The sequence below is a fragment of the Mustela putorius genome, unplaced genomic scaffold, assembly GCF_011764305.1.
Source record: "Mustela putorius furo isolate JIRA1106 unplaced genomic scaffold, ASM1176430v1.1 tig00003858_pilon_pilon_pilon, whole genome shotgun sequence".
NCBI classification, from domain to species: Eukaryota; Metazoa; Chordata; class Mammalia; order Carnivora; family Mustelidae; genus Mustela; species Mustela putorius.
The window spans coordinates 50,375,426-50,388,661 of NW_025422010.1; the positions used below are offsets into that span (position 1 = coordinate 50,375,426).

The 13,236-nt window shown below is 49.4% G+C and overlaps 1 protein-coding gene across 1 annotated transcript in view; it reads left to right on the forward strand.

The window, feature by feature from the left end:
* LOC101678925 (O-acyltransferase like protein) overlaps positions 1 to 13,236 on the forward strand; it is a 64,352-nt gene that overhangs the window by 15,671 nt on the left and 35,445 nt on the right. The window contains exons 2-5 of the mRNA XM_004745686.3: positions 691 to 830; positions 2,148 to 2,226; positions 10,328 to 10,469; positions 11,628 to 11,836. Coding sequence (XP_004745743.1) covers positions 691 to 830; positions 2,148 to 2,226; positions 10,328 to 10,469; positions 11,628 to 11,836 — 570 coding nt within the window. The remainder of the gene's footprint in view (positions 1 to 690; positions 831 to 2,147; positions 2,227 to 10,327; positions 10,470 to 11,627; positions 11,837 to 13,236) is intronic.

Here is a 13,236-nt window from a genome sequence, read left to right on the forward strand (position 1 = left end):
TCTGGGATCGAGTCCCACATCAGGCTCCCTGCTCTGTGGGGAGTCTGCTTCTCCCTCTCCCTCTGCCTGCCACTCCCCCTGCTTGTACTCACTCTCTGTCAAATAAATAAATAAAATCTTTTAAAAAATGAAAGCAAGGGAATTATTTTAAGTGAAGGACATGACACATTGGAGCACAAACAAACAGAAAAAGCTTTGCTGACCAGGGTAAAGAGCGCCATTAACCGTGGAGCCTGGTGGCTGCTCGGTTCTGCTCCTGAGGGAGGGGAAAAAAAAAAATTTAACTCTCTATAATAAAGTCCCACAAAACTGGATAAAAAATTTTAAAGGCTGAGTATTTTCTCCTGGCTGTATGGGGGGAGAAAAAAAAGTTACCAGTTTTTTTGCTACCTCTGCTTACTCCCTCAAAGCATGTATATTTAAAAGTATTCAAATGCCTAGTTTTTTTGTTGTTGTTGTCGTTTTGTTTTTCCAGCGACAGACCATGCGGCCAACTTGAGAACATACAGCCTTGCTCTCCCTCAGGGAGGGCAGGGACCGTGGGTACAAGATGCAGACTCCCAGAGTGGCATCTAAATCATTTGTCTCTCAGACTGATTGCTTTAGGAGGTGGAACTGAGTGCCTAGAAATTCATTTGAAAGTACTACAAGGAAGCTAACCTTGCCTGCTTGTTTTGCTTTGAAATTCAGTGTACGACTCCGCCGGGAAGCTTGGGAGCAACGTCCTGAACGGGAACGTGGACAGGCTGGGATCTTACAGCGAGTGCCTCTCCACCCGCGCTCCCTCCGGCAGTTTCCAAGGCCACTACTGCAAGATTCACATCCTGCAGGTGAGCAAGGCAGGGATCTGCACTCCGGCTCTCGGGGCACGGCTGAACTTCGTGATAGGAAACCCTGCACAACTCCATTGATTGCTTCCCTTAATAAAAAACAAAACAAAACAAAACAACCCTGAAACTCTTAAGATGTTTGACAAAATGTTAAAACTAAATTGCAAACAGCTGCACTTGCATGTTCTAAGTGTGGGATGTTACAGGGGGCCACTGTCCAGAAATGGCCTAAGACTTCAGACATTCCCCCTGCCCCATTGTATGGGGCAAGCCTTCTGGACAACCTTCGTGTGGAATCCAAGGTCAAGTCCCAGCCAGTGTTTCTGGCCATTAACTCCTGACTCACCATCTGATTTTGGAATACCAACAGGAGGGTGGACTTCCCATCGCCTATAATCCAGTCCCATAAACAGAGCTCAGAGAGAGGAATCGGGGGCTATCTTAGCCCATGGGCCTGCACTTTGAGCATCACTGCATCTGCCTGAGGTCACAGGGCTCTTTACAGTCAAAGCACATTAGTTCTTTTACTGCTGGAAAATAAAACCAGGAGCAGCGCAGCCTTCTGTTCAATACAAAAATAGACTTAATGACATCACATCACACTAATAGAAAAATAATAGGTTGGCTAGAAACCTGCATATAAAATAGCAAGAAGAAATCCAAGCTCTCTAAGATTCATGCTATAAAACGGACTTGCAATGGTTAACCATTGGAGATAGAGAAATTATCACCCCGTTCCTCTTGCCCCACTGAGGGTTAGGATAATTGTTTGAGGGTTTAATGCATGTGTACAAATGTCATATCTTTTTTTTGACCGGGTAAATGGTTTTGATATCAGAGCAAAAGGTCAGGCCTGCACAATCATGTAAGTTCCATGTTTAGAAGTAGCGTTCTGGAAATTTTTATGATTTATCTTTTCTTTATTGGGACAGGCATTCTAATCACGGGCTTGACTGATGAATAAAATCTTTACTTGAGATGTTATGTCCTGTCACAAAGAAATCGCCACTTGGCAATTCTGTTGAAAATTATAGGACTGTCAAATCATAGCATGACCCGTACTATGGGGGACAGGAGAACCGGGACAGAGCCCACATTGTCGTGGCTTTGATGTGAAGACGAGTGCATCTGATCTTAGGTAGATTTAACTCAAACCGCTCTGTAACGGGACAGCCATCTCCAAAGACATCTACCAATACCTTTCTCTCCCCTGTCCTAATCTAATTCTCGGGCGGCACACAGTGCGGCCTTAGAAATGAGGGCGCATGGATGCCGAGAACACGAAATGAAAGAACGTTGTGGCGTTGTGTTTTTCAGGACGGAGCCGAATACAGGGTAGGCGTGTGTGTCCCTGATTCTTGCGCGGAAGAGGATGTGACCGTGATGTCTCAGTTGGGTAGGTCCGGGATATACCCAGGGAAACTACTGTCTCCTTGGAGTCAAGAAAGGTCATTCCTTCGGGAATGAACCAACCTTTCCTCCCGATAAGTCCACTACACAGAGAATACTGGCATTTGGGGGATTTGGGAATGGAGGCGGTGGGACAGGAAGGAAGCAGGTAGGAAGGAGGAGAGAGAATGAAGAGAAGATTAGGGCCGAGTCTTTCCACAGTCGAAGTTGAAATGGAAACAATTTTCCGTCACCCTCAGTGGCCCGATTAGGCCTGAAGAGAGGAGGTGGGCCGTGTCCGGTTTCCGTACCGTGCGTGTGCGGGGCTGGGGCCCGTGTGTGGGAATCTGTCACAAATCCGGAAGGCCATTCTGAACTGGGACTGTGGGCAGCTGATGTGTTGTCCTAGATTAGTGGCCAGGAGTCCCGTGTTCGGTCCTGGTTGTCACCTCCCCGCTGCGTGATCCTGGGCAAGTCACTTAATCTCCCCACATTTCCGTCATGTCCTCCACACGGAGAGGGCCGGGCCACGAAGACCAGTGCGCTTCCAGCCCTCTGTGGCCTTTCAGGCTCTGCTGACGGTCGCCTCACAGAATGAACACACTCTAGTTCACGTGGAAACTGGTTTGGCTTCGTCTCTCTCTCTTTCGGAATGTTCAAAGCAAGAGTTTTAAAGCCCAGAAGTGTTACTGCTAGGGTCTTTTGTATTTATTCTGGCCCTCCAACTAAGAACTAGCACGACACTTTAAAAGGAAGACACTATTTTCTACTCCCAGAACACTTCCGACACCGAATGTGTGGGTTTCCCCCCTCACATCACACAATCCAGAAGAGAGTGTTGACTCCACAGGTTAAGGGCTCATTCCCACAAGCCCATCCCCCAAGAAAGACACCAATCCCATATAGTGAGTCCCACGGTTACCCACCCTTCTGTCTGACCTGGCTACAAATCAGGGATTCCCATCGTATCTTCCTCAGCTTTGATAATTCGCTCTCATGGCTCACAGAACGCAGAGAAACACTTTGCTGTTACTGCCTTCTTATGAAGGAAGAGCCAAATATAAGAGACACACATGGCAAGCTGTAGGAAAGGGACTCAGCGCTTCCCCCCGCCCCCTAGCTCAGGGTGACCCTCCACTTCAGCATCTCCCTGTGTTCACCAACCCAGAAGCTCTCAGAACCCCTTTGTGTAGGGTTTTCATGGAGGTTCCATTGTGTAGACACACAGTGGATTAAGTCCCCGCCGGTTGGTGATTGACTCGATCTCTGTCCCTCCCGGAGGTGGGGGATGGGGCTGGAAGCCTCTAATCATAGGGTTGGTTCCTCCCTCAACCAGCCCCTTCCTCCTGGAGTCATCTTGTTAGCATCAACTCGAGTCTGGTTGAAAGGAGCTTATTATGAATGAGAGCTCACCCCTCCTCCTACCCCTGTCACCCAGGAAATTCCAAGGGCTCTACGAGCTCTGTACCAGGAACCTGGGCTGAAGACCAAGTATAGATTTCATTTTATATCACAATATCACGCACATAGTAAACATCTTCTTTTAAGTGTTGATAGGGCGGTTCGTTTTCAATAACCTGACACCGTCCTCTGAATTTATGATGATCCCTACAGATTCAGGCCCAGTATCTGCCTCTCTAGGCAAATATTGTACATGCCGTTAAAAAGAAAACTGAATATTATGAATTAAATTTCAATTCTAGTTCGGGTTGGCAAGGCCATCCATATCCTAGCAACGAAGATGAATGTGCTGGCTTGTTACTAGATTAGCATTTCAAGTGCATAAATGGCTCGCTAAGCCCGAGTTAATGTTCATTATTATTTAAGAGATTTATCAATTAGCCTAGTTTTCCTGGCTAATGCTAAGCTGATTAGCCAGAGTTGACATTAGAATAAAGAGGAAGGTGAGATGTTATTATCAATACGAAAGATATCTTGAGGATTGTCTTTGAGGACCTGGGAAGAGGAAGGGCCCTGCCTGGGGTGAGCAGAGCTGACAGGGGTGGATGTAGGAGCTTCTGTTCCCTAAAGTTTTTGGTGACGTCGTCTGTGCAGGCCTCGCTTCCCCAGAACAGAGCAGGAAGTTCACAGGTGGGGACTGTCACAGACAGGCCGAGAAGAAATGAGCCCAAGATTGCAGAGAGAGGGAAGAGGATTCTGGGCAGGGCGGAAGGCAAAACACAGGCAAAAAACCCTTCCCTATGCGGTTGCCATAGGCTTTTATAACATTTCAGTCACCTGACCTCACGTGAGTTCTTCAGAATGAAAATATGTCACATGGGGGTGTTGGGAATGTGGACCGAAATGAAACCAACCTCCAAGCAGGTTAATAAACACTTCATTCATCGTCTTCCCGAGGACCGTGGCCCAGGGGACAGTATTTCAGGTTCTTCTAAGGACCCGTGGCTAGAGGGGATTCTATATGGGAAGCAAAAGGGGGACACGTGCTTGCAAGTTGTTCTCCAAATACGTGTGAGTCACAAGGTGTCATTTGTTTGGTTGTAAAAATCAAGGTTTTCTGATTTCCACACAGACACATGAAAGACCCTGGGTCATCTTAATGCATGATATTTCTGGGGCACCTGGGTGGCTCGATTGGTTAAGCATCTGCCTTCTGCTCAAGGCATGATCCCAGGGTCCTGGGATAGAGCCCCACACCGAGCCCCACACCGAGCCCCACACCGAGCCCCGTGTCGGGCTCCCTGCTCCTGTTTCTCCTCTCTCTGCTCCGCCCCGCTGCTCACTCTCTCTCTTGCTCTCCATCTCTAAAATTAAAAAAAAAAAAAAAAAAAGTCTTTAAAAAAATACATTATATTTCTATCATATCTGATTGTTCCAAAATATTGCCTTCATGCCTGTGCTGAACCCGTTTTCTGGTTCTTCTTGTTTCTGAGATCTCTTTGCCATCACTTGAGAGGGTCAAGGGGGCTGACAGTCACCTCCTGAAGCTTTAGTGCACACGAATCTAGGTCAAATTTGGGTGTGATGATCACGAAGGCAGTTACCGGCTCGTTCCCTGACAGCTCACGTCGCCGTGTGTCAGCCTCGCTCGCAGTGTTCCGTTTGGCTCCTGGGACAAGAGCCGCAGACAAGGGGGCCCGTCCCCTCCTGTCCTTACCTCTGTGGTCCCACCGCCTTCCCCCCGTGTGTGTCTCTCTGTTAATGAATTTTCCCTGTGTATGTAAAGACACAGGATTTATGGCCCACTTTTATCTTAACCTAGTAGGACCTCTCTTGAGTTGATTACATCTGCAAAGACCCTATTTCCCATAAGGTCGCTGTCACAGCCCCGGGGTGGGCGGGGGATGGTTAGGGCTTGGACCTTTTGGGGGTGGGGGAGGGAGAGACACAATTCAAGCAGGGCTGTGTTCAACCCAGAACACGACCTCATGCCTGGTTCCCAGTTTGCCTAGATATCGGACGTCCCTTAAAGGCCACAGGGAATCGGGAACACGGTGACTCATAGCCACCAACGCTGGGGCCCTACCCTTAGAATGCGCTTGAGAGAGAGACGTCAGGCAAATCTGCGTGGAGTTAACTGGAGAGCAGTTGGGTCTGGTCACAGGGACAGCGCAGAAGATGGACAAGAAGGGACTGGGGTAAGGGTCCACGAACGCTGAGTTAGCGAATTTTATCCAGACTCATCTCTGAAGGGCTACGTATTTCCATTCTTAGGGACTCACACTCAGTCCATCTCCTGTCCTCACGGAAATTTTATAACATGTTATGGCGGCCACCGTGTCTCTGTGGGCAGTGGCCCAAAGCAGTGAGACCAGGCTGCCATCGATGTGTCGCCAACCCTGATATGTGTCCCCGTTCCTGTGCTGGTAGGCTGACTTCATCTCGCCCTGCCTAGTGTAATCAAGATTATGAGGCCACACAGAACAACGGTGCTGGCACCTCGAGGGGCGACCTCTGCCCCTACCCCGTCTCGCAGGGCTTCCCAGAGCACTGAGAAAATGGAGCTATTTTATTTTATTTACTTATTTGAGAGACAGAGAGAGAGAGAGCGTGAGCAGAGGGAGGGCCAGAGGGAGGAAGCAGACTTCCTGTTGAGCAAGGAGCCCAATGCAGGACTCCATCCCAGGACTCTGGGATCATGACCTGAGCTGAAGGCAGCGGCTTAACTGACTGAGCCAGCCAGGTCCCCCTAAAATGGAGCTATTTTAATAATGCTTCCCTGAAAGGCCCACAGAAGGGTCTCAAAAGGACTCAAAAGGAATCCAGGGCGCCTGGGTGGCTCAGTGGGTTAAGCCTCTGCCTTCGGCTCAGGTCATGATCTCAACGTCCTGGGATTGAGCCCCACATTGGGCTCTCTGCTCAGCAGGGAGCCTGCTTCCCCACCCGCCGCCTGCCTCTCTGTCTACTTGTGATCTCTGTCTGTCAAATAAACAAATAAAATCTTAAAAAAAAAAAAATGAATCCAAAACATTTCACAGAATACCATTTTCTGTTCTCCGGTTAATTCAGGAACCATGTCTTGAGCGCCTATGCCTCTGGCCTCTGTGCGGGGTCCCGTGTGCGTGCCAAGGGGGGCAGAATCGGAGGCAGCAGGAGTCCCTCATGTGCGGGGCCCTCCAATTTAGAGAGCAGGAAAAGCACATGTGCCCAGAGTGAAAGGGGTCAGGAAGCACCCATGGGCACACACGTGGAGAGCTGGGGACAGGCGGCTGCGCAGAGGAGCTGGGGGAAGCCGTGGGGTCGGAGGGAAGGACCGCACTAGAGGGCTGAAAGGAGCCGCGTGGGCTTGAGCTGACTGACCTGGGTTAGCAAAGGTGCCGCTGATGGCGTGTGGCCAGATATTGGTGGGAAACAGATCATCCAGAGCTCTCCTATGTAGACCTAGAGTCCGGCCGTGCAGACACTTCGCTTGGGCTGAATGTGCGCAGGCTGCCAGTTGGCTTTGTTTACTAGGGTAGGATTTGGCATCGGGTGTTGGGGCTTCTCCTCGGTGCTGCTAGGACGGAGGACATCGAATCCGGTCTCTCCTGGGCTTGCTCCCTGGGCGTGTGCTCACGTGTGTGTGTCCCAACTTCCTCGCACACAAGGACACTGGCTGGGCCGGGTACTGTGCTCACGTGTGTGTGTCCCAACTTCCTCGCACACAAGGACACTGGCTGGGCTGGGTACTGTGACAGCTGGGGGAGTGGTGTCTGCCGTGCAGCCCTCAGACCTAGGCCCCTCACTTTAGGGACCACGCTTCCTGCCTTCTTCTGGCCATGTCCTCCCCGATGAGATGTCTGTGGGGTCAAGGGGACGTGACCACCTTCCGCTTCTCTTCCAGTCACACTCCGAGTATCTAGAACCCCAGAATTCCCCGCCCAGCTGGCTGCCCACTCCCCTCTGAGGGAGAACTGTGGGGGAGGGTCAGGAAGGTGGGGCTTCTGTTGTCCACAATCTGCAGGTAAGGCGCTTGGTATAGGAGCAGGGAGAAGGAGGGAAGAGAAAAGTGGTGGGCCGGGGGCCGGAGGGGCCATCCGTCAGAAGCCCCCACCATGTGCTCTTATCCCTGAGGGAGTGGAAGGGATGGGCCTGTGTGTCTGCAGGACAAAGTTGATGTGTGTGCACACACACACGTGCGTGCACACATTGTTTTGGCTTCTTGGCTAGGCCTGAGCGATCCCATGGTTGACAAGTGCAAGCATCCAGTAGCCTGGAGTGTCTGGGGTCACGAGGCAGTGTTAACCCTCCTCCCTCCTTCAGGGTCTGGACACTGTTGTTCAATGCTTCAGACTTCATCCGGGGGCAACCGCTGCCCTCCGGAAGGGATTCCCCTGGGGCAGTGGAGGTGAAGTCAGTCAGAACTTGCTTTAATCAGCTTTGGGGCCTGTGAGGCAGCTCCCCTAGGACTCAGATGCAGGAAGATGATCATTTGAGACAACTAGGAACCTTTTCCGGCTGCCATTAAGCCTGTGCTTCTTGAGACAGGAAGAGTCAGACCTAAGGAAAAGCGTACTTTTAAAAACACAATGGAAGATGAAAGGTTTCATGGGGAAGCTCAGATGTACACTTTATCATTCTGTTGTCTTGTACTGCTTGTTACAATCAGGGCCCTAAGTCACATTTTTAAAAAAAGATTTTTATTTATTTATTTGACAGAGAGAGAGAGAGAGAGCAAGAGAGGGAACACAAGCAGCGGGAGTGGGAGAGGGAGAAGCAGGCTTCCCGCTGAGCAGGGAGCCCGATGAGGGGCTCGATCCCAGGACCCTGGAATCATGACCTGAGCCGAAGGCAGATGCTTAAACGACTGAGCCACCCAGGTGCCCCCCTAAGTTACATTGTTTAAAAAAGGTTTTTAAGAGTGTAGGTAAACTATGAAGCTTTTTGACATCTTGATTTGGATTTCCCTGTGGCCTCCTGTCTGTGCTGTGCAGTTAAGGCACAGTGAGGACAGACATGGCAGCTGGTCAGTACGCTTCTGTTTCAGTGGAAGGTTTGTTTGGTAAATTCATGTGGGACCAGGCAGTAGCCTGGGGAGGGGGGCATTGACTCAGATCAAATGGAATTGGATAATGAGGAAACTGCTGCCGTGTCCCCTTTGGGGACCTACTTAATGGTCACCCTCGACTGTGCTGAGGACACGTGGACACCTCCTCCTTCCCAGTTCCACCCTTAATAGGTTACGATTAAGAGTCACAATTAACACATATTGTTAATCTTACAGTAGATCCCAGTGATCTATTGGGACATTTCAGAAACCTTCACACTCATGGGAACAATGGGTATTGGAGACAGAAGGAACGTTAGAAGATGTCGTGTCCAACTCACACTTCCTCATTAGCCAGAGGAGGAAATGAGACCCAGAGAGGGGAAGTAACTTTCCCAGGGTCACACAGCAAGCAGGCTCCAACCCAAGCCTCCTGAATCCAAGTCTAGGCCATGCATTGTGGTGAACTAAGGTAGAGTGAGGGAATAAAAAGTCCACACTCTTCAGGTTCACACAGATCTGAGCGGATTCTGTCCCCGCTCCTGGCGGCAATAATAGAGACAGCTGATGTTTACTGAGCTCTGACTGTACCAGGCACTTGCTAAGTCCTTTATAGCCATTGCTACATTTGGTTCTCACAACAACCCTATAAGGAACTGTTAGCTCCATTTTACCGAGGGGAAACTGAGGCATGGGGCAAGGAAGTAACTTGTCCATGGTCGTATTATAAAGGATAGATCCAGGCCCTCTAACTGCAGGACCTGTGTTCCTAGCTGCTATGCTTAAGTGCATGAGCTTCTCTAAGGAGAGTTTTCCTTGTTTGTAAATTAAGGTAAATAGTAGTTCGTTGTAGGTTTTTGGTGAATTGAAGATAATGACCGAAACATGTCTCATACCTAAATGCGCTCTGAAGACTGTATTTTTTTGGTATTCCTCATTGCCATTGCTATTGAATGAAAACATACTGAGTTCCCAACCTTTGCTGGAGTTTTGGAAGCTCCCTCGTCCTGTAGCGCTCAGCGCATGTGCCCTGATCAGTGGTACGAGCTCCTGGTTTCTTTTTAGAAATGGAAACTCTCAGGTCCCACGCCTGACCTACTGCATCAGACTGCAGGGAAGGGAGGGAGGGAGCCGTCCATGGAGAAACCCTCCCGGTAATTTCTGGGGCCCGTGAAAATTCAAGACCACGGCCCTTGTCTTACCACTAATATCCCTACTAACTACTGACAGTGACCATGAGCTGTGCCCTGAGTTGGTGTTTCTGAGTTTCCACTGTAGACCGCAACTTTCCCCAGCCTGTGGGCTTCCGTCGTATTTTTTCATCTCATATCGCATTTATCTCTCTCATGGGAACCTGTTTCCAACAGATCTGAGCTGGCGATGGCGCCTTTTATGATTGTCCTTCCCAGTGCTGTGCTGGGAAAGGATGCGGGAGTCTGGGCGGACCACGGGTCCTGGAGAACGCGGTCCACACTGCACTGGGCTGAGTTCCCCCTTCTGTGACTCTCAGCAACTTTGTGCCTTATTTTCCCCATCCCCACATCAGATATATGAAAAGCCAGCTGCTCTTTTTAATGTCAAAGTTTTGTTTTGAAGTAATAAATATGAAAACTCTTGGAAAAGTAGATGTATTGCAAAATAAAGTGTTACTAATACAATCTCTTTTCTTCCCCCTTGGTAGATATTTTAAGATACAGAAATGCTTCATTTCTGGCCCCTTCTCTCTCTCTCTTTACAACAAATTCTTCCTCCTCGTCTGGCGTGGCTGTGGCTAGATGCGCTTCTGGAAAGTTCCCCTTCGACACCTTTGTCGCCGTGTGTCTGTGAGTATGGGCATCCTAGGTACCTGGCTGGGATGTGTATGTTAGGGCTATGTTATCATCTTCCACTCTCCAATGATGCGTCGTCATTTAATTTTCATTCCCGAGGGATGTCTGGCCAGGGCTCCACGGGAGATCACTATGTACCTTTAGCAAGAAACTTCGGACGTGTTCGAGAGGAAGGCTGGCCACACCCACAAGTGATTGAGTCCCAGAGTCACTGAGAAATGTGTCCTGTCTCCAAATAGTCCTGTTCTTAGGGTGTGAGTTCTGAAAACTAGTTTTTTTTTTTTTTTTATCTGAGGCATGGCTTCTCCCACGAACACCTCAACAATCCTGCTTCTAACTCTTGGTTTGTATCATGCATTGTCCTCGGGACAAACTAATAGAATTGCTGGCCTGTGGCTGGAATGGTTGGTAAGAAGCTTTCCCGAAAACCTCACTTAAATAACCACCCCGCTGGGAGATGTCCATGTCTACACCACCACCCCGTCACCCGCATCAAAGGCTACCTTTATAAAAACCAGTGCCAATTTGATAGATTCAATAAACTGGTTTAATGAACATTTTAAAAAATTGGTAACAAGGAGTTTCCCCCCAAGTTAATCTGCATTCCTATGTTTCACTCCTGTTTCTAAGTGTGTGTGTGAGTTGGGTTCTTACTGATCTTGAAATTCATAATGCAAGTGAAAATACAAACATGCAAGTAGCTCCCTCAGTGTTTCGGTTGCTTTTGTTTATGAATATTTTTTTACAATTATAATAAGAAATTTAGTGAAATCCGTTCATCTTTGACTTTATCATTTCTTTGAAAGATTTTATTTATTTATTTGACAGAGAGAGATCACAAGTAGGCAGAGAAGCAGGCAGAGAGAGAGGGGGAAGCAGGCTCCCTGCTGAGCAGAGAGCCCGATGCGGGGCTCGATCCCAGGACTCTGGGATCATGACCTGAGCCAAAGGCAGAGGCTTAACCTACTGAGCCACCCAGGCACACCATTTCTTTCATTTTTTATTCTAGAACGCTACTCCAACCCCTTAAAGCTGTTATCTGTATTTTGGTGGGGGGCTTGAGTGGTTTGTTTTCCCCTGGGCTGTTTTCTCTCATGTTCCTGTGGCCCTGGTGTGAGGTGAGGCTTCGTCACACTTGTCTTCTCCCTGCAGGTTCGTCACCTTACTGGGCATCTCCTTGCCCCTGGCTGGGACCATCTACGTGGCAGCCAGGGAGCGGGGGTCCGACGGCAGGTCGTCACCTGTACCTCTGGCCACCAACAGGAGTCTGCCTCTGAGAGAGACGCAGACGGATGAACCAAGAAGCAGAACAGCTTGCCCGGCCCATCTCTCACTATCAGGAGCCCCGAGCAGAGGAAAAAGTAGGCATTTTAAGAGCCCAAGACCACTCATGAGAGGTGACTTAGATGAGTCACAGCTGGAAAGTAAAGCCTTTGGCACTGGAATCTGGTGAATGCCGCAGGGCTTCCGAATGCCAGTGTGGAGGCTGAGTCTCTGCTCGTTACAATTCAGTCTTTGTTTGCTATCGGAGTGTTAAGGCGAGGTCGCTGAAAATGCTGCTTTCTTCCTCGGGTACAATTGTCCAGTGTGTCTCCGTGCTACCCAGCGACTAGGTCAGAACGGAGCTTGGGTCGCTCTGGGTAATCCTTTAGAGAACAAATCCACGATCCCAGTGTCTATGTTCACTGTCGCAGCTACGCACATGACTCACAGAACCTTCTGGCATCACTAAGGTAAAGGATTTACATTCAGATGAAGCCAGGGGAGTAAGTGCACAGATGGTTAAAGGCTGGTGGAGGGCAGCCGACCCCGGAGCTAGATAACCTGCTTCGGGAAGGGAGAGCTGGACGGCAGTAAGCGGTTGGTCACCTTGTGTTGTGTTTCAGTAAAAACCAAGAGCATTTCCTTCATTTCTACCTGCCCATGTGGCAAGGCAAAGACCACACACACACACACACACACACACACACACACCGTGAAACAAGAAGAGCATGCCTGTCGACACTTTTAGAATGCAGGGACTCGTGCCTGACAGCCCCTGCAGGTGCATATAATGGCCTTTCCCTTCCTCCAGCTCAGGGGATAAAAAATAAGACAGAGTTTCAGTGAATGGCCCAAAAGATTATGAGAATGTGATCGAGTAGCTTCGGGGAGTACATTCACTATGGAGGGTGCAGTGATGATTTTATCCAATCCTGTTTGGAACTTCAGGCAAAACTAAAAGCAAATGTAACCCCAGTGCAGACTCCCAACACTAGGAAAGTAACACAGAGCATTTTTGTGTCTGATGGTGTAGACATTTTTGTGTCTGATGTGTCCGGATGGTGTAGCAGAAGAGCCGAGAACGCTCGCCCTCCTTCCCGAGTTAGAAGGCGCCTGCTGGCCTGGTGGTCCCACCGCACCCGACGTCCTCATTGTGGGAAGCATTCACCGTTGGGCTCCTACACGGAGTCTGTCCCTGCTGCTCTGTAATTTCTACTCTCAGGTCCTGGTTTGGCCGTGCAACCTAGTCTCTTGTTTCTATTCCCCCATATCAGATACTGAGGACAGTTATAATGCGCTCCCCCAAATCTCAGAGCCCCTCAGCGTCTCCTCGTGGAAAGTGGTTCAAGAACTTGACTCCCCAGCTGCCACGTAGAATTCCTCGGGTGTGGCAGAAAGACCCCCTACTTAGCAATCCCAGGTCAAACCTGTCTTGGTTTTGAGCTCTGCCCTTGGTCAGGTTGTTTGACCTCTAGGAAACTCAGTCTCCACGTGCGCA